The sequence below is a fragment of the Ictidomys tridecemlineatus genome, chromosome 15 (assembly GCF_052094955.1).
Source record: "Ictidomys tridecemlineatus isolate mIctTri1 chromosome 15, mIctTri1.hap1, whole genome shotgun sequence".
NCBI classification, from domain to species: Eukaryota; Metazoa; Chordata; class Mammalia; order Rodentia; family Sciuridae; genus Ictidomys; species Ictidomys tridecemlineatus.
Window position 1 is genome coordinate 18,169,628 of NC_135491.1, and position 22,239 is coordinate 18,191,866.

At 35.7% G+C, this 22,239-nt stretch overlaps 1 protein-coding gene across 4 annotated transcripts in view; it reads right to left on the reverse strand.

Annotated features, from left to right (window-relative positions):
- Uba2 (ubiquitin like modifier activating enzyme 2) overlaps positions 1-22,239 on the reverse strand; it is a 52,392-nt gene that overhangs the window by 12,187 nt on the left and 17,966 nt on the right. For all 4 annotated transcript variants that reach the window (XR_005731142.2, XM_040278877.2, XM_005330618.4 and 1 more), the window contains 8 exons: positions 21,454-21,575; positions 13,628-13,695; positions 12,818-12,939; positions 8,856-8,955; positions 7,140-7,306; positions 4,367-4,460; positions 4,160-4,272; positions 553-708 (listed from right to left, as the gene is read on the reverse strand). Coding sequence is in view for 3 of the 4 variants with exons in the window: in XM_040278877.2 (XP_040134811.2) it covers positions 553-708; positions 4,160-4,272; positions 4,367-4,460; positions 7,140-7,306; positions 8,856-8,955; positions 12,818-12,939; positions 13,628-13,695; positions 21,454-21,575 (942 nt within the window). In the remaining variant the exon portion in view is untranslated. The remainder of the gene's footprint in view (positions 1-552; positions 709-4,159; positions 4,273-4,366; positions 4,461-7,139; positions 7,307-8,855; positions 8,956-12,817; positions 12,940-13,627; positions 13,696-21,453; positions 21,576-22,239) is intronic.

Genomic DNA, 22,239 nt, shown 5'->3' on the forward strand with positions numbered 1-22,239 from the left:
CTCTACTAACTGAGCTATATCCCCAGCCGCGAAGACACTTCTTTATCCAAAAAGGAAAAAAAAAAAAAATCAGAACTATTTGGGAGGCTAAACAGGAGAATCACAAGTCTAAGGCCAGCCTCAAGGTAAGACCCTATATTAAAATAAAAAAATAAAAAGGTCTGGAGACTTATCTCAGTGGTAGAGTGTCCTGGGATTCAATGCCTAGTATTACCAAAACAAACGAACAAAAATCAGAATTTACTCACTATGTGGGAAATAAAGAGCAAAGAAGTCTGTCTGCCATGATACTATGCCACCTATGGTACATATTCCAGACAAATACATTTATACCTTATGTGCCTGGGATAGGAGGCACATATTCTGGAATCAGAGAGAAAAGTGCAGCAATTTAGATAGTGAAATAATCCAGGAAATTAGAGCAAATCACTTCAGAGATTTTCGGAGCAATTACCTGGTATTTAGTTTGTTACCAGGTATTTAGTAATATGCTGTAAAGTAGACACTTGGATTTTTTTTGTTTTAGGGAACAGAAATGGCCCCTGAACTCACCTTATCTTGCAAGGTGAGAACAGTCACTTTGTGGACATTCAGTCGCACAGTCACCTCTGGCTTGCTGGCACACACATAACAATTGGGGTTAGGAGGATCCAGTGCACAAGGCACAAGCAGCTTCTTTCTTGGGTTTGGTTGTTTATTCAAAAAAATCTTTGGAGAAAAACCAAAAAGCAGGAATCAGAAATGTGAATTACAATTTTATATACCAATCTAAAAATCATCTTGTGTATTAATAAAAATAACAACAACATTACTTAAACATTCTCTTCTAGAGATGGCAAGGATCGGGAAAATCATAACTTTTTAAAGAGTGTAGTTTTTTAATCTTCTTTTCTATTTAGCTACCATATAAACAGCTGGGTTTACTCTAAAGACACCTATTTGTTTTGTACCGACTCCACATGCTTCTGCTAATTAATTTAGCAAGAGTATAAGTATAGCCATATTTGTCTCTGGTATCATCATTAAATCAGCTTCTGGATGTCCTTCATAGTTTTTATTCTCAGTTACTTTAAGTCAACCTCTTTGTAAGACCAACACACTTCTGCAATTAATGATAATGCTTTTACAGATATATGGAACAAAAGTGACCACCTTTCCAAATTTCCTAGGACAATTAAAATAACATTTATGGCAAAAGGGGAAAGATACTGGTATTAATGCTATTTGTCTAATATCTCCTCCTCAAAAACAAATTAAAAACCAAGACCAATTTTTAAAAAATTACACTGAATTAGGGAAGGTTCCAACGTTAAACTACTATGAAGTTTGGTGCACACTACAAACATTAAACAAATACAACAAAGTCAGAAGAACAGAAGAAGCTTAGATACAAATTTTCCATGTGTCTACAATGTAGCACTATGTCTACTAAGAATCATTAACTCTAAAAGAGAACCGTATAGATTCCCCCAAGTTTAAAGGAGTATATCCTTGGAGACAGTAGAGTCGCCCTCTGTAACTTTTCCCTACAGTGAGTACTGGTCATGTAGCAGGGCTAGAAAGCAAACTAGAAAACAAATGGGGGAAACATTTCTTTGATTTTTGGGCTTTGCCAGGAAGATTAAGTATACTAAGTAATAATAAAACAAAATTGGGATTAGGGATATAGCTCAGATTGTGTACTCAGTCTGTGTAAAGGCACTCAGACCAATCCTCACTCCAAAAAAGGTATTACTGTTAATACCCAGGCAAACATTATTAATCCATCTTAATATTCATTTAAAAATGTGAACAAAGTAAATCCACATATATAAGTATCAACAGTCCAAGAGGTAGATGGAAACAAGCAAGCAAAGAAATCATAAGGATGTTACAGGAAACTGACATAAAGTAAGTTTGACAATCAGTTATGATTGTGGGCTCGAAAGAAAAAATTTTAAGAAGTTCTTAGAAATTAAAATTATGGCAGCCAAAGTAAACATTTAAATAGAATTAAATCAGCACAGTGTCACACACCTGTAATCCCAGTGGCTCCAGAGGCTGAGGCAGGAAGATAGCAAGATCAAAGCCAGCCTCAGCAACAGCAAGGTACTAAGGAGCTCAATGAGACCCAGTCTCTATAAAAAGGTACAAAATAGGGCTGGGGATGTGGCTCAGTGGTCCAGTGCCCCTGAGTTCAATCCCAGGCACTCAAACAAACAAAAAAAGAATTGAATCAAGATGGTGGAGTGATTATATGACTGCACATTCCTTCACCCTGAGATTTCATGAAAACATAGAAGTTACCTTAAAAAATACATAAAGGCTGAGGATGTAGTATAGTAATAATAGAGTGCTTTCTGAGCACATTAGGCCCTGGGTTAGATTCCCAGCTCTGCCAAACAACAATGAAATAAAGAATGTATTGTTAATTCTGAAAAAGAAAAAAAAGAATACCATTGCAGGCTGGACATTTTACAAAATTCCTGAAAAGAATGAGTCCTGGGGCTGGGGTTGTGGCTCAGAGGTAGAGGACTTGCCTAGCATGCGTGAGGCACTGGGGACAATCCTCAGCACCACATACAAAAAATAAAATAAAGGTACTGTGTCATCCTACAACTAAAAATGTAAATGGGTCCTTTGATTACAACACTGTCATAAAAAGGAGAACATAAACAGTAGCAAAAGTATTGGTTACTTGAACTTTTTAGGAAGTTTCTTTGAGCTGGTAAGAAAGAAAAGCCTCCTAAGACAAACTCAATAACGAAAGCAGGAACCAAACAGAACATCCAAATGGTTTAGACTTTTTTTTTTTTTTTGGTTTAGACTTTTTTTTTTTTTTTTTTAATACCAGGAACTGAACATAGGGGCACTTAACCACTCCTGGCCCTTTTCATTTTGAGATAGGGTCTCGCTAAGTTGTTTAGGTCCTCATGAAGTTGCTGAGGCTGACTTTGAAGTTGTGATCCTTCTGCCTCAGCCTCTGGTGCCACTAGGATTACAGGTATATGCCGTGGTGCCCAGACAAGTGGCACACCTAGCCCATCCTTTACTAATATAAGAACTCTTTTTTTTTTTTTAAATACTTATTTATTTATGTTTTAGTTTTCGGTGGACATAACATCTTTGTTTGTATGTGGTGCTGAGGATCGAACCCAGGCTACATGCACGCCAGGCGAGCACGCTACCGCTTGAGCCACATCCCCAGCCCAAGAACTCTTTTAAGAACCTGGAAATGAGGGAGAGCAAAGAGAAAAACACCTTCCCAATAGAAACAGCAAGAGGAATTATCTTGACCCTGGGTTTGGTGGAAGGGCTAATGTCTTTCCTATCAATCATCACAGCAAGAAAGAAACCAAGCAGATTTACTGTCTAAACACGAATGGGTTGAAAACCTAAAGTCTAGAATTTAAAAGTAGTCCTAGCAATGGGGATGGAGCTCAGTGGCACAGTGCTGCCTAGAATGCACTGGCCCTGGGTTCCATATCTAGTACCACAAAAAGAAAAAGTTATCCTAGGTTGGTAGTACAAGTACTCTATGAGGTAATGTACTTCAAGGTACCTGAACTGTCATAGCTACAATTCTAAAATACATTGTTACAAAACCATAAATCACTTAAGTAAACAAAACACAGATCTAGTAGAAATGGTGGGACATATCTGTAGTAAGGATTTCAGACTTGAAAATTAATCAAAGAATAAAATAATCTTAAAAGAAAATAAAAAGAATGACCAAAGACCAATGACCAAAGAATAACCATTTTTTTAAACCATAGAATTAGAAAATCTTTTTAATATGCAGATCTCATGCTAAATTTCCCCAAGAATTTGGTAAAACTGGAAATGTTAGAAACAAATTAGCTTCTGCTTTCACTTATTAGATAAAAATAAGTCAATGTGCTTTCTTTTCTATTGAAATTTCCAGGAAGATTACTTAAACACGCACTCACACAAGGAAACTGAAACAATTGTTTTTCCATTGCTTTAAATCAATTTTGTTGTTTAAATTTTAAAAAATGTCTGTTTTACATGCTTTTTATACTTTGGGAGTTGGGGTGTGTGTGCTGAGGATTGCTTTCGGGGCCATGCACATACATAGCAAATGCTCTACTACTGACTATATCAACTCCTATAATTTTAAAAAGACTTTGAATAAAAAAAGGCAAACAGAAATACTCACAGTTCTACACTGGTCTATTTTTCCTGATAAAATCTTCAGTCCTTCCAATACTATCAACCCGGCAATCACTGCATTAGTAGTAGCAATAGCAGGAATAATGTTCCCTGCCATTGCTGTGGGGGGAAAAAGATGAACATGTTTAGCTGTTAAAAAAGAAAAAACAACTTTGAGGTTTTGATGATACAAATGAAATACAAAACAACTTACATTTTATATCAAACCTGCTCTTCATATTCATACTGAAAATATGCATCCTGAGATTTGCAGCAGAAGTGACAAAATCCATTGCAGATGGGTCATCCTGCCAATAATATAAATTATTTAACAAGTCTTCCCATGAACTCACTAGCTTGACTAGTACTACTTTCACAAGAGTACCTTCACATATGTATAATATTGTAGACAATTAACCAGAACAAGAGGTAGTCACGAAAGAGAGGCTACTCTCAGGTAAGTAGCATGGAGATTGGATAAAAGGGACAGGGGCTTATGACTTCTGGTCCAAGAATAGTCAAAAAAGAACATCAAGAACTACCTTGCTTCTAGGAGACTGCTCATGCTTAAACAAATGCACTGGGGACCAAGAACATAATACACGAGAATCCCAATTCCATTAATTGATGATGGCAACCCTTTCCTGGGTTCACTAGTTAGTAATGAGATAATTGCTGGACAAGCACAGAATCCAGGCAAAGACACAGGCTGCTTGACAAAACAGTTTCATTAAAGTCTCAGAAAGACCTGGACTACTACTTTGGGCTCTCCTCCTCCAAACTCCCTTCATAGATACACCACTCACCCATGTGTGCTGTGTCTTCAGATAACGAAACATGATCAAAGTTTTCTCTTTATAATTTGCATTTTTCTTGAGGCCATATCCTAGACTCTTTAATTAGATTTCGGTAAGGCTTTCTGCTTTGAATTAAGAAGATATAACAGGATGGAAGAAAACATTTTGGATATGTCCTTTTTACTAGCAATACCCTGTGCAGAATTCTTCAGTGTACAAAACTAGAGCTGAAGGAGTCAGCTCTAGTTCAGTGGATCTGCTGAAAAAGGACTTAACCAAGCCATGTTAATATTTTATTCAGCCTTTGGGTCACTTTTCAGCTAATAAGGATGAACACCCTTAAAGAAAAATGCTATTTTTGCATGGCCCAGAGTAATTCCTGGAGCAAAGGCTCAGAGTTTAACATTTATTTATCACCATATACCTAGTTCATCTCCAAATTCAAAATGCTACTCCCTGTCATGACTGTTTCTACTTCTATTTTCTGGTAAATTCTTGAGTTGAGATGTAACTGTCTCTCTCTCTCTCTCTGTAAGAAGATGCTTTTTTATTCTTAAAGAAAAAAGAAAAAGAGCTGTTAGGAAGTGAGTTCCTTCATGTACTTATTAACTGGCAGTGCAACTTCAGACAAATCAACCTTCCTGAGCATCTCACAAGGTTGTGCTAAGGATGAGTAAGAATATTTCACATTATCAATAGTGTCATGAGGAATTTCCAAGGCAACTGGCTTATGATACCCATTAGGTATCAAAAGGACTTTACCAAAGAAGATAAAAATTCTCATCCAAAAGTTCCCTTTTTTAGCCCCTGTGACAGATTAAAAAAGAAAAAAACTTTCCAAATATCTAGAACAATGAAAATATTTGAAAAACTACCCTTAGTATCATGTAAACCAAAAAGATTAATGTATAATGGTGCATATCTATAATTTCAGTGACTCAGGAGGCTGAGGCAGGAGGATAGCAAGTTCAAGGCCAGACTGGGCAACTTAGCAAGATCCTTCCTCAAAATTAAATAAATAAAACAAAATAAAAACAAAAAACGATTGGGAATGTAGCTCAATGGTTGAGTGCCTCTGGATTCAATCCTGCAACCATAAAATACAAACAAAAAGCCTCAAGAGCCAGGTGCAGTAATGCATGCCAGTAATCCCAGCGACTTGAGATGCTAAGGCAGAAGGATAGAAAATTCAAGGCCACATTAAATGATGTTACATATTTTAGAAAAACTGAAATTGAAGACTCTAAAAAAAAAAAAAAAAAAAGAAAGAAAGAAAAGGAAAAGAAAAAAGAAAGTGCGAGGCCAGCCTCAGCAACTTAGAGAGATTCTGCCTCAAAAAGAGCTAGGGATACAGCTCAGAGGTAAAGCATTCCTGGATTCGATCTCCAGTAATACCCCCCACCTCCAAAGACCTCAAGAACTTAAATTTACCAGCTTTATTTTAGGTATCTGATTAAACAAAGTTCCAAAATTTGTGCACAGAAAGGTATCTTGGAATTCTAAAACTGGTCTGACTCTTTTAAAATCCCCTAACTACAATTAAAATTAAGTAAAATGAACTCAAAATACAATATCTAACTGCAGAGCACTATTAAATATTATTTTTAACTTTAAGAATTATCTCGTTTTTTTATACTGAGAAGTATTTCTCTTAAATCTCTGAACAGCTATATCTATTTCAATAAAAAGGCAATTCTATTACTTTCTAGATCAAATACACAGCCAATGAGCTGTCATTTTGAAAAGATTTCATGATCAGTTTAAATAAGTCTGTATTATACAGAATGTTAAATCAATAAAACATTTCACTAAAAATTCACATTATTTTTCTAGTCAACATAATTATAAATGTATTACTAGAATCTAAAAGTTTTATTATATTGCTCAAATTTATTTATAGAAAATTCACACTTCAAAAGTGGAGGGCTGGGGTACAGCTCAGTGGTACAGCACTTGCTTGCCTAAGCCTTGGGTTCAATTGCCAGTAATGTCAAAAGAAAAAAGAAGAATCTGACTAATATAGTAACTAGAGATGAAAACATCCATACCAAATTACAGATATTTCCTCAAAATCTGATAGAATAAATGATATCTTAAAAAAAACAAAGAAAATATACTAGTTGCTATTACAGATTAAGAACTATACATCAGATACATAAGCAATAGATGATACTCATTTTTAATACTAACCTTATCCCATATGAGCTCAGCTCCATCTCCTTTTTCTGCTAAATGAACTCTCAAAGTCTCAATGCTCTTTGAAAAAAGACTTGCATAGCTCTTTACATCTAGAACCTGCTGGTCTTTCAGACCTAGCTGGGGTTCACTTTGTTGATCTGACGGATTGGATTCTTCTCCTCAAAAAAAAAAAAAAAAAATTACAAATTTCAATAAGCATCATTTCTCTAATGTGCTCTACATAATAAATTCAATCCTACACCAATTCTTATTAGTCTACATATAAAGCAAATCTCATTAAAATTATATCACTACAGTACAAGTATCTGTACAAGAAAACTGTTAAAACTGATAGAAAAAGTACGAGGCCATCAGGACTTGCATTGGGGGATTCATGGATATAACAGAGATGATAAGCATTATGCCTAGTACATAGTTATCACTCAGTAGATGGAAGCTATTGAATCATACTTCAATTTTCCCAGTAAATTAAGCATCTTATATTGTTGAAAACTGCTTCAAAGTGGTGACTAAAATCTCCAGGGATCTTTTAAGTTCCAGTGTGCTCTGCACTGCTGTGCAATACTACAATACAGTTCACATGAACTAGAACCACAATGTGTCAATGAAGAGTAGAATAAGGAAGTGGTCACTAAAAGTTTCCTTCATTTAAATTTTTTTAAAATATGTTTTAAATCTAAAAAAAAAAAAGACAATTACAGAGGTACGAAGAAAGACAGATGTACATATAGATGCACTCTGTTTCAGGGAACATATGAAGCAACTACATATTAATCAACAAATGACTAGTTAAATAATACCGACTGAAAAAAGCAAGCCAAGAGTATAAAAGCAGTGTTTGGCATGGTGGTGCCTACCTGTAATCCCAGCTACAAGAGAAGCTAAGGCAAGAGGACTTCAAGTTTGAGGCCAGCCTCAGCAACTCAGTGAGACCCTTTCTCAAAATAAAACACAAAAAGAACTGGGGATGTAGCTCAGTGGTAAAGTACACCTGGGTTCAATCCATATCCCTCTGCAAAGCATATACAAATAATATGACTCCATTTATGTAACGTGTACATACATGACTACTTGTATCTGTATGCACAATTAAGATGATCAGAACATTCCTTAAAATATTAATAATGACTATTTCTCAATGTGAGTATAGATCTAATGATTTTTCTTCTTCATGTTATCTGAATATATGAACATAATTTCGAAAAAAAAATACAGTATTTAAACATTTTTGGTGAGGTAATTTCTACTTTAGGTATTCCAAAAAATAAAACATATTTTTAAAGCGTAAGATGGAATGGAGGGGCTGGGGATGTGGCTCAAGCGGTAGAGCGCTCGCCTGGCATGCGAGCGGCCCGGGTTCGATCCTCAGCACCACATACCAACAAAGATGTTATGTCCGCCGAGAACTAAAAAATAAATATTAAAAAAAAAAAAAAAAAAGATGGAATGGAGGGTTTAATTCTTTCTTAAACTATTTCATTTATTTATTTATTTATTTTTGGTGCTGGGGATTGAACCCAGGGCCTTGTGCATATGAGACAAGCACTCTACCAACTGAGCTATATCCCCAGCCCTTTAAAATATTTTATAAACTTATTTTTTTGTGATGCTGAGGATCGTACCCAGTGCCTCACACATGCCAGGCAAGCACTCTACCACTGAGCCATAGCCCCAGCCCGGATTAAAATGTATTTTTTTTTTTTTTACCTTGACTCTGTACTTCAGCCCAGTCCAATGGAACAGGTGGTTTCCTTTTCCGCCATAGTTTATCCATTGTCAATAGATACCTGATATCATCTTTAAAAAGCTTTAAAAAAAAGAAAAGATAAATCCCATGAGCCCTACAAGTCCGAAGTTGATAAAATACATTAAAATTTCATTGATGATTTACTGTGAAATCTGATTTAAAAACACATGTCAAAGCCAGGTGTAGTTGGTAGCACATGCCTACAATTCCAGCAGCTCAGGAGGTTTAGGCAGGAGGATGCCAAGTTCAAAGCCAGCTTCAGCAAAAGGGAGGTGGAGGTGCTAAGCAACTCAGTGAGATCCTGTCTCTAAATATAATACAAAAGAGGGCTGAGGATATGGCTCAGTGGTCAAGTGCCCCTGAGTTTAATTCCCAATACCAAACAAATAAAACAACAAAAAACAATCCACAAAAACAAAACAAAACAAATCACACATGTCAAATGCAAGCAGAGTAACAATTTTCAAAAGCCATTAAAAAAATATTCAAATGTTTACACAGAATCCCTACATATAAAATAGTTAAAACCAGTAAAACAGTTAAGGGCAGAAGAAGTTAAGTGAGGATAAGGGAATGCTGACTGCCTGAACCTCCTAAACCACCTCCCCCAAAGTTCCCTAAAACTCCAAAGTTCAGTCTGAAGCAAAATCATACAAATTAAAGGGATTAATAAACACTAACATCTCTGAAATGTGCCTTCCCCCTTCTAAAATATTTACATGTGCAAAAAAAATAAAAAAATAAAAGCTAAAAGGAGGTACAAAATCCCCAAACACAATTATTATAATAAAACACTATCACATATAGACTAACAAAAAACAAAAATAGTAGGATTTCAGGTGTTTTAATTATTTTTACTTTTTCCTTATCATTGTTCTCTCCATCTCTCTTTCCCTTTTGTAGTGTGAGCGATGAGACCCAGGGCTTCCCACATACTAGGAGAGTGCTCTTGGGAACAGGGACATCCCCTTAAAACCCTTTTCTATTTGTGATTAACTTATTCAATACATTTACTGAAGGTACCAGGTAAGAATGTACCTTCAGCTAAATTGAAATATCATAAAAATTTCTATCAAAGCCACTCATCTTTAATCTTTGGAAAACAAGCTAAATATATAAACAATGACAATAATATTTAGTAGGAAAGCCACAAAGCTGAAAACCATGAGGATTTTTGTTTTACCTACCTAAGGCATAGAAAAAGAATACAAGGTAGATAGTAACATTTAAAATGAGTACACAGGCAAGAAGTTAAGTTCATTATGATATGATATGGGTAGCACATGAGGCTAAAACAACTTGTAGCCAGGCGTGGTGGTGCACACCTGTAATCTCAGCGGCTTGGGAGGTTGAGGCAGGACAATTGCGGGTTCAAAACCAGCCTCAGTAACTTAGTGAGGCCTTAAGTAACTCAGCCAGACTGTCTCTAAACAAAATACAAAAAAGGGCTGGGGATGTGACTCAGTGATTGACTGCTCCTGAGTTGAATCCCTGGTACCAAAAAAAAAAAAAAAAAAAAAAGTAAAGGATACTGAACATTTGGCTGAGAAAAGTCTGCCAGACAAGAGTAGTCCTTCCTACTTTTGCATTATCCCATCATCTCTAATACATCATGCTCATTTCCATTAATTAAATCCAATCTATAAACTCAGATCCCAAACACATCTAAACCTCCTACTTACCTACAGAACAACTTGTCATTGCTCTGATGGTCGAGAGCAATCTATATAAGTTCAAAACTGACTGTATTACCTTCTCCTATTCCCCCAACCCCCACACAAATTTACTTTCTGCCTCACCTGTCCATTCTATTCACCAGCCCAATGAGAAACCAAGTTATCTTTCCAGATTCCTCACTGTATACATCCAAAGTCTTGTTGAGTCTACTTCTCCATGCTCCACTGTGAATACAGATAGCTTGTACCTTGTATTACTTTGGCACTACACAAAATCATGGGTACTGACTCATATTAGTTATAATATGAATATCGAGTTTTAGAATGGTACACTACATCGCCCTCCATGTCTTTACGGTGATCCTACAAGACATGCTCTCAATAAATTCCCACTGGTGCAGTATAACATCCTTAACACAGCCTAGAAAGCCTTGGCTAATCTGTTGTTACCTTGACTTTGTTATCCCTTTCCACTTTTCCCTTGAACAAGAATGATTTCAGTTTTTCAATTTAGATTTTTTGTACATGTTGCACTTCTATTCCCATCCTTATTCTTTCTAGTTTTGAGTTTAAATGTCACCTCCTCTAGAAAACCTCTTTTGAACCTGTTGGAACTCAGGAATTCAAAATCATCCAAACTTAATATCATTAAACAGTGAATCTGGAATTAATTGTTCACTGTTTGATTTCCTATCTACAGCAAGGTGTTCTTGTGTCTTGTTCACTCCTAAGTCCCCAATACTTATAGAAGTGTCCAACACAAACAAGATGCTTAAATTTACCTGCTCAAGAAGAGACTGTAGATGTACTCAGATTATTCTGGTATTCAAATGTTGCTCAGATTACAATGAAAATAAGTGTTAAGAATACTATTAATGCTGTCCACAGTGTTTAGTGCATTTAAGTATATCAGAAATAAAAACAAGGCTGGGGATGTGCTCAAGCGGTAGCGTGCTCGCCTGCATGCGTGCGTTCAATCCTCAGCACCACAAACAAAGATGTTGTGTCCGCCGAAAACTAAAAAATAAATATTAAAAATTCTCTCTCTTTAAAAATAAATAAATAAAAATAATTTTTCGAGAAAAAGGCTTTGTGGTAAAATAAACGTTGACAGGCTTAAGAGAGACAACCTTTCTTAACATACAGAAGTGAATATAAGTTGGAGTGAGCAGTAGCCCATTTGCTTAAGATAGTGGGACCTATGCAAATTGTAAACAGACAGAAGGAGCCAACAAAGATCCAAGACACAAAGCAGAGGAGAAAAACTGTTTGAAGAACAAGGTACAAAGCCAAAGAAAAATGCCCTCTGGAAAAGTCTGCCTTTACCAAAAGAGGTTTATCTTCCACAGGAACAAAAAGATAATAGCCTGCAGTCAAGTGAGATATTCTCAACAGGTAGGTAAATTATGTCCAATGGCTACAAACCTCTTACTATAAGCTTAAGACCATGTCCTTAGGGTGGCAAGAATGCATTAGTCAATTTAAGAAAAACTGAGAAAGTTTCAAGTATCTACTGTAATAATTTGCCACAGAGTCAAAGAAGAAAAAAATAGAAAAACTTAGAACTAAGGGCCTAGCTGAGCAATACTTAGGCAGATTCAATTTTAAAAGCCTGTAGAGCTTTCTAGAACTATCCTGCATATTATACTAATGAGAAAAAGCAATTTAAGATTCAAGGGGGATTTAGAACATATCAAGTCAAAACTGCTAACAGATGATTTGAATAAGAAGAGAAAAAAGGGATTAAACCAAAATTGTTTATAAAGAAAACCAACTTCTGTGACAGCAAAAGACAACAAAGAGGGGGACAGAAGCAAGCTTCTATATTTACCTCCTGGAGAGATACTAAACTGATATTTAGTATAGGCACTAAAATTTCCAAACTTGCATGTGCTGACTGACTACATCAGTCATTTTGTTAGGACGTTAGCATATATGTACAAAAAAGTTTAATTCAATTCTATGTATTGGTTTAAAACAAACACAATCAGATTAATAGATCTATCCACAATTATAAAGAAAATAAACCTAGGCTGGGCAGAGTAGTGTATGCCTATAATCTCAGCAACCCAAGAGGTTAAGACAGGAGGATCACAAGTTTGAGACCAGCCTCAGCAACTAAGCAAGGTCCTAAGCAAGTCAGTGAGACCTTATCTGAAAATATGAAAAGGATTGGGGCTGTGGTTCATGGTAAAGTACGCCTAGGTTAAATCCCCAGGGGAAAAAGAAAAAAAAGTAAACCTAACCTTGGTAAAAAGTTTAACTGGATCATAACCAGTTGATTTTGCCCATTCCTTTGTGGAAATACGTTTTATGTCACCATCTTCATTTGATGCTCGAGCTCTGGCTTCAGCTTCTGTTGGTTCCCCTATAAAACAATAGTATTTTTATTTTCAGTGTAAAACTGACCTCTTACATGTGGGGGGAAAATGTCACTCACAGAAGTCACTCAAAAGCAACACATTCTAAGTTCAAGAAGAAAGGAAAATAAAAAAGTTATCAGCATCTTTTTGTGCCTCCCTTGAAGGTCACATGTATAATAGTTGAAAGAATGCTCCTGGGAACAACTCCTAACTGATATAGTTCCCTCTATCCTGATAAAATGAAAGCATCTTTTTGGTAAACACTGTTTTAAAGTTGAAACAACATATTTTAAGAACATTAAAAAAAAAAAAAAACTATCACTTTTCTCTTAAGCTATCAATGTCAAATCAACAAAATAAAGACAGCAGCCACAATAAGAAAACACGTCGAGGGGCTGGGGATGTGGCTCGCCTAGCACATGTAAGTTATGCTAGGTTTGATCCTCAACACCACATATAAATAAAATAAAGGTATTGTGTCCACCTACAACTAAAAAAATATTTTAAGGGGCTGGGAACGTGGCTCAGGCGGTAGCGCGCTCGTCTGGCATGCATGCGGCCCGGGTTCGATCCTCAGCACCACATACCAACAAAGATGTTGTGTCCGCAGAGAACTAAGAAATAAACATTAAAAATTCTCTCTCTTTAAAAAAAAATTTTTTTAAAAGAAAATGTGTCAAATAGTTTACTCACATGCAGCTTCAGGGTCAGCTCTATCAGGTGACACTTCCTGATCAGCATCTTCTTCCCCAAACAATTGGCTGTTAAATTTAAGAACAGTAAGTAGTTATGAACATCAAGAAATTCTGAACAAATGTAGTTAATTGTCCTACTTTTTTTTTCAATAGATATCCCAGAATCCCAGAACAGCATTTATTTATTTTATTTATTTTTATTTTTTTGTGGTGCTAGGGATTGAACCCAGGGCCTTGTGCATGCAAGGCAAACACTCTACCAACTGAGCTATATCCCCAGCCCATAATTTTCCTATTTCTGTCACAAACAACTAATTCAGAATATTTAATGTTTAGCAAGGATAAACAGTGAACAATGGATAAAATGCATTCCATAAACCTATGAGCATTGAAACAATCTGTTTAAACAGTTTGCATGCTAACATTAGCCACAACACAAATATGGCCAAATTTTAGTAGATTCTAGTGAATAGCTTTTATATCCCTCTGGAGATACCATTTTAACAGAGGAATAACATTTTAAAAGTGTACTGCATTTAGTTGTTCAACATTATGTTCTAGGTGGGGAAATTCAACAATGAAGATCCTTTTTTAGTGGTATAATTTATCTTTATGCACGATATTTTAAGAAATAATAGAAAATTATTAAGCTGAGATTCTCCTTTATTACTCAAGTTATCCTAAAAACTGTTTAATAACTCTTATGGATATAAAACTTTCCAATCTTTCCTCAAGGATATGACTTAGGTTATCTTCTGATTCATTTTATAAGAAAATGCCCTTTGGTTGAATCAATTTAAGTTCCAACAATGGTGGTCTGAGAGTTCCTATTGATTCACATCGTCTCTAGACTTAATGCTTTGTCAACTAGTAAGTGTAAAATGTATCTAGCTGTGTGGTCTTATGTCTAAATTTGTACATTAGCTGTAGGGTTAAACATATTTATTTATGTGTTGCTTTTTGGATTTCCCTTTAAGGAAAAAAATGCCTGATTACCATTCCTTTTTGATTACATCTTGCTTTTATTCTAGATCACAAATCTTACTATCACAAATCTTTATTCCTACACAATGGCCCGTTATTTAATCCATCATATAACATCTTTTGATGACAAAAGTACTTAATGGATTTGAATGTTTCAATCTTTTGTTTTACCGTTAAGAACTTGTCTTAAGAAAATTGTTCCCTAATCCTAAGGATGAAGATGTCTTCCTATAAGGCTTAAAGTTTTTCCTATTACACCTAGACTTAATCTTTTAAAAATATTTTTTTAGTTGTAGATGGACACAATACTTTTGTTTATTTATTTTTATGCAGTGCTGAGGATTGAACCCAGTGCCTCACGCATGTGAGGCAAGCACTCTACCACTGAGCCACAACCCCAGCCCCTAGACTTAATTTTAATATATTGCTTAACTTAGGACATAAAAAATTTCCCACAAGGATACCAACTTCCCTACTTTTTACTTAATCTATTCTTTTCAGCTCATATATACATATATGTGTGTGTGTATCTATATACACGCGTATAAAATACTGTCATGAGATATATAATCTGTCGCAATGACCTGTTTATCCCTACACTAGGAACATACTAATTAATTTTAGTTTATATTAAATCATGATATCTATTATAGCAAATTACTCAAATTACTCTTCCCTGGGAATGTTTTGGCTCCTTAGGTTCTTTTCTTCCATATATCATCAACCAGTCCGTCTATTTATTGGTACTGGAGATTGAACCCAGGGGCACATCTCCAGCCCTTTTTTATTTTTTGAGACAGGGTCTCTCACTACATTGCTAAGGGCTTTGCTAACTTTTTGTGGCTGGCATTAAACTTGTGACCCTCCTGCCTCGGTCTCCTGAATTGCTGGGATTACAGTGTATGCCACCATGCTCAGCTCCACATGAGTTTTGTGTGTGTGTGCGCACGTAATAAGTACATATGTATGTATTATGTGTGTGCTAGGGACTCAACTCAGGGCCTTGCACATGCTAAGCATGTACACTACCTATCACTGAGCTACATACACCCCAAATCCCTCACAAGCATTTTAAAATCAGCTAAATAAGTTTCAATAAAATCCCTGATGAGATTTTAGTTGGCATTGCACTGAATCTATAATTTGGAAAAAAATGACAATATTGGGACTTCCAATTCAGTCTCAGTCTCTGTCTTTTCTTTGGTATGGTACTAGGGACTGAAACCAAAGGTGCTCTCCACTGAGCCACATCCTCAGCCTTTTTTATTTTTGAGATATGGTCTCACTAAGTTGCTGAGGTAACAGGCGTGTGTCACTGTGCCTCCTTTTCTCCTTTCATTATGTTACCTTCTTTTATTTCCAACAGTCATTTACTTACTGTATTGGGTCTTATACATCTTAAGATTCATTCTCAGGTACTTTATCCTGTTTTATGTTTTTATACTTAATTATCTGTTATAATTAGTTATATATGTATATATTTCTCTATTCTTTTGCTCTATTCTGTTTTTTTTTTAATTTATTTTTTAGTTTAGGTGGACACAATATCTTTATTTTTATGTGGTGGTGAGGATCGAATCTAGTGCCCCATGAATGCTAGGCAAGCACTCCACCAATGAGCCACAATCCCAGCCCCTCTTATCTTTCTCACACTAAGTTGCCCAGGTTAGTCTGGAACTCCTATTCTCAAGTGATCCGTATTGTTCTCCGGAATAGTTGAGACTACGGAGGACTACTGCTAATCAGACCCAGCTTAGTTTATCTACTTTTAAATTACATTTTCTAAATACTTGATGTTGCATATAGAAATGCAGCATTGGTAAACTAACATTTCTAATCATTTGTCTATAGATTCTTTATAGAGTTTTCTTTTTTTTGAGAGAGAGAGAGAGAGAGAGAGAGAGAGAGAGAGAGAGAGAAAGAGAGAATTTTAATTTTTTTTTTTTTAATTTTCGGCAGACACAACATCTTTATTTGTATGCGGTGCTGAGGATCGAACCCAGGCCGCACGCATGGCAGGTGAGCACGCTACCACTTGAACCACATCCCCAGCCCCTTTATAGAGTTTTCTATGTAGACAACCAACTATATTGCATGTAAATGACCAGTTTGTTTTTTCCTTTCCCTCCTTTGAGACAGGGTCTTTCTATGTTGCCCAGGATGGTCTCAAATTCCTGGATAGGTGTACATCACTGTGTCCAGCTCCCCAATGTTTATTCAGTGTTGGGGATCGAACCCAGGGTATCATATATACTAGGCAATCACTTTGCCAGTGAACTATATACCCCAGTTCCTTTCTCAATTCTTAAGCCAATATTTTCCTTTTCTTATTGTGCAGGCTAAGCAGTAGAATAACCAAATAGAAGCAGCAATAATGGGCATCCTTTTCTAAACCGTCACTTCAAAACATTTTTAAAATGAAAGGAAAGCTTACATTAAGTACATGGAGGGCAAATGTGGGAGCAAGGTTTTGAACAATCTGGGAGTTTACACACCAAGAAGCTAAAATGCTTCATGTAGTAACGAACTACAGTTTAACATGAACTTCATGTTTAGCTTACAATAGTTAGAGATGGTTAAAAATAGATATATAGAAACCTTCAGAGACTTATATAAACATTTATTTTCTGTTATGTCAGCTAAGAGGGCCTAAAACAACACCCCAGTTGCATGCCTACACAGACTTGATTTTATAAAATCACTGTTCAATAAAAGAAACTAGGATTCAAGAGAAATGGCTTGGGCTAGGGCTGTAACTCACTGGCAAAGTGCTCTGCCTAGCATGAGTGAGGAGGCACTGGGTTTAATCCTTAGCACCACATAAAAATAAAGGCATTTTGTCCATCTACAACTATAAAAAAAATTACGAGAGAGAGAGAAAGAGAGAACTGGCTTATTCTAGGAGCCGGAAACATAAAATATTTCTGAAACATCTTGTACAGCCAGAAAGTAAGGAACTACTTAAAATAGCCACACATTGATGAGGGTACATCAAAAGAACACAGAGCCAACTGCAAGAACTCCCAAGAGCCAAAGCTAGAACAACTTGAGCAACAAAATAAAGTAATATTGAATTATAACCCAAAGAAAAAAAATATATTCAATGTTAACAAGTGCACATAGATATAAATGACTGAATAAATAATAATTTAAGGGGGAGAAGAACCATGCATGGTGGCACAGGTCTATAGACCCAACTACTCAGGAGTCTAAGACAAGAGAATCACTTGAGCTCAAAAGTTCAAGAGCAGCCTGGGCAACATAATGAACCCTGTCTCAAAATAAAAGATATGGCTCAGTGGCTAAACACCCCTGGGTTCAATCTCTTGTATCAAAACAAACAAAAATAAAATGTACAATATGGAAAGAGGAAGAAAAAAATTACAGTGGGGAAACCTAACAGCAAGGTTACCAAGGCCAATATCAACAATCATCAACCATATTGATAGCCTATGCCCCCTGCTATGGATTAAAAATGGCACTTAATCACTGATCTCTCCCAATAACCCGTAATCCCAGTCTTATCATGACAAAAATGTCAAATTCCAATAGTAGGGCATCCAACAAAGTACTTGACCAGTACTCCTTAAAACTGTGAAAGTTATCAAAAACAAGGGAAAACTAAGGAACTGTCACAGCCAAAGAGTTGTAATGTGGTATCCTGGATGAGATCTTAGAAAATAATATTGGGGGCTGGGGCTGGGGCTGAATGATAGAGTACTCTTCCCGGATATGTGAGGCCCTGGGTTCAATGCCCATCACCACATAAATAAAATAAAAAGATATTGTGTCCACCTACAATTAATTAAAAAAAAAAAAAGAAAATAATATTGGGTAAAAAAATAAAGAAATCTAAAAAATAAGGGACTTTAGTTAATAATGAGGTTATTATTATTTTTTTTTGTACTGGCAATTGAACCCAGGGGTGCTTAACCACTGAGACACATCCCCAGCCCTGTTTTTATTAGAGACAAGGTCTCACTGATTTGCTAAATGCCTTGCTAAGTTGCTGAGACTGGCTTTGAATTTGTAATCCTCCAGTCTCAGCTTGCTGAACTGCTGGGATCATAGGTGTGCGCCACAGTGCCTGGATCAATACTGGTTTTTACCTGTTATGTATATATTGTACTAATATAAAATGTTAATGGGGAAATGAGGTATGAGGATACTTTGAAACTCTGTACTATCTTCTCACTTTTCTGTAAATCTCAATCAGTTCTACAAACAACTGCCAAATAAAGAAAGTTTGAGTGGGTTTGTTTTTTTTTTTTAAATATTTTTAGTCATAGATCAAACCCAGTGCTTCACACATGCTAGGCAAACGCTCTACCACTGAGCTACAACCCCAGCCTTGTTTTTTTGTTTGTTTGTTCATTTTGTTTTTGAGACAGAGACAGAGTCTTGCTATGTTGCTGAGACTAGCCTTGAACTTTTCGATTCTCCTTCCTCAATTTCAGGAATAGCTGGGATTAAAGCCATGCACCACAATGCCTGGAGAGTTTATTTTTAGTGAAACTTTATCAGATCTACATTTACTATATATGGATACTTTTCCAAATGCATATATATTGTACCTTTTAATTTATCTTTTAGTTGTAGTTGGATACAATATCTTTAGTTAATTTATTTATCTTTTTACGTGGTGCTGAGGATCGAACCCAGGGCCTCACCCGTGCTAGGTGAGCACTCTACCGCTGACCCATAACCCCAATCCCTTAATAAAAAATTTAAAAAGATGGGCTGGGATGCAGCTCAGAAGTAGAAAGTTTGCCTAGCATATACAAGATCTGGGTTCCATCCCCAACACTGTAAAAAATAAAAATAAAAATGCAGACAATGTTTGCTGCAGGTTTCTACAAGATACTCTTTATCAGGGTGAAGTAGTTCTGGTCTCCCATTTTACTAAGAATTTTTTTCCTGAGAAGGTGTTTAATAAATTTTATCAAATGTTCTTTCTTTATCTATGAAAATGATAGTTTCTCTTCACTTTTTTAAACAAGTGAATAACATTTATGGACTATCTAGTGTTAACCCATGTTTGCATTCCTAAATAAGTGCACTTTGTCATGGTATACTTTGTTTTATAATCCTATTGTCAAATGCTAATTTTTGTAAAACATTTTGCAACTCCCATCAAAGTACTAACCAGGCCCAACCCCACTAATCTCCCAAAATCAGATCAGATCCCATGACTTCAGGATGGTATGGCCTTGGCAGATTTTTGCATTTATATGAGTGAGACCATCTTATAATTTTCTTTTTCTTATACCATAATGGCTCTGACTGGTTTGGTATCAGAGACATGATGGTTCTGAGCTGGGGGTATAGCTCAATGATAAAGAGTGTCTGCCACCCATTCCCCAACAACAACAAAGACGTGAGAGCTCCTTAATATGAACTTAGTATTCCTTTTTAAAAAATTTCTTTAGGCCTATTTACCCAAAATTGAGATATTCCTTGAAAATACACTGGAATTCATATACTGTAAAGTAACATAGGTTTGATGCACTATTCAGAATATGCTACTAAATTTGTCCAAGGTATGCTGTATTCACTATTTTCTTTTTGGTACCAGAGATTGAACTTGGGGGCACTAGACCACTGAGTCACATCCCCAGACCTGTTTGGTATTTTATTTAGAGACATGGTTTCAATGAGTTGTTTAGCACCTCGCTTTTGCTGAGGCTGACTGTGAATTCTCGATCCTTCTGCCTCAGCCTCCTAAACTGCTGGGATTACAGGCATGAAACACCAAGCCCAGCTTATATTTTCTTTGTAAGTCAGTTTTGTAAGGTTTTAAAAATCAGCTTATCTAGGGGCAGGGGATGTGGCTCACGGTAGAGTGCTCGCTTAGCACTCACGAGACCAAGGGTTCAATCCTTAGCACCACATAAAAAAATAAAGATATTGTGTCCAACTACAACTAAAAAATAAAATATTAAAAACATCATCTAGACCATTAAAATCGTCAATGTATTAACATTTTCTTCTCCTTTTATCATCCACTTTAAATTTTTTAGTTTAATATTTATTTATTTATTTTAGTTGTAGTGGACACAATATCTTTATTTATTTTTTACATGGTACTGAGGATCAAACCCAGCACCTTGCACGTGCTAGCCGAACTCTACTGCTGAGCCACAACCCCAGCCCCCTCTTTTCTTAATATCAATCTAATCTGTGCTAAAATTCTGCTCTTTCCTATTTGATAATAAAACCTCCTAGGATTTTTATGCTCTTATTTCAACTATATCCTTCATTTTGTTATTATTTTAGTTTATTCTGTGGTTCATGTTCTCACTTAAATTGGATCCTTAGATCATTAATTGTTCAACCTTTCTTCACATATGTAAGCTTATAACTTTTCTTTCAACTACCATGTTCCATGATCCCTACTGAGTTTCAAGGTAGTATTTTCCACTATCATCACAAAGTTGTTTTGTGGTCCTAGTGATGGAATCCAGCGCCTTATGCATGGTAGGCAAGCCCTCTACCCCTAAGATATAGCCCAAGCCCTGTAAAGTTTTAACTCCATTGTATTTTTTTTAAACCAATGGGTTATTTATAAGTATGTTTTCATATTTCCAAATATACTTATTTGTATTTATTTAGTTATGTGCCTGTCTCCAATATCAGACTAAGCTTCTTAAATTGTCTTTGACATGCAATGAATGCTGTCTGAATTTAATTTAACCCAAAAAATACCATAGGAAAGCTACTTAAGTGTCCCGTCACTGTATTTAACCATAAGTACAATCTTTGTAAGCTATTTAAATAAAAGTGATCTCATTTCCCATCATTAGTACTAAAAAGTATGTCCAGAAATACATATTCGCTTACTTGAACAAATACTTTGCCCAAACGATGCAATGAATAGGTTCTGAAGGTGTGTTACGAATTGTACAGCCAGGAAAAGTTCTCTGGGTTGGCTTAGGATGACATTCATAACACTCGGTCACACCCTACAAAATCAGGACATGAAAAAAATATTTATTTCAATGGTGGTTTTTCAACATTGTAAAGTAATATAAACACTTCATTCCTTCACCTACATTCCTGTTTATGCTATCTAGAAAATTTTAAAATAATAATTTAATATTTAATAATACTTCAATATTTATCAACTCCAAAATCATTATTTTACAGATAAATAATCTCTTAATACAAAAGCTAATTAAATCAACCACAGTAACAGCTAAGAATAAGCCAGGACTCCTCTGACTCCTGGGCCAATGAAGCTTACCTACATCAAACCAATAAAAATTATTCTACCTCAATGTCAAATAAGAGAAGTTTGCGTTGATTGTACGAAACAGGAAAAAAAAAAAAAAGGTACCAGAAAGACAAATGGCTTTCCTTGACAACAGCCCAAAGGTGAAAATTTATTAAGCATTATTCACAGCCATACCTTTAAAATCTCATAAAAATTATGTAAACTAAAAGTATTTAAGAGCTACCTAGAAACACGGAAAAAATCCTAGGTATTACCAAATTTCGCTTGTTTTTTCATTGGCAATTCTAAACCTCAGTCCTATATGATATAATGCACACTGGTGTCTCAGGAGCACTGAAATGAGGTAAATAATGTCTTTCTAATTTATACTAAAGAATAATCCAGAAAATACT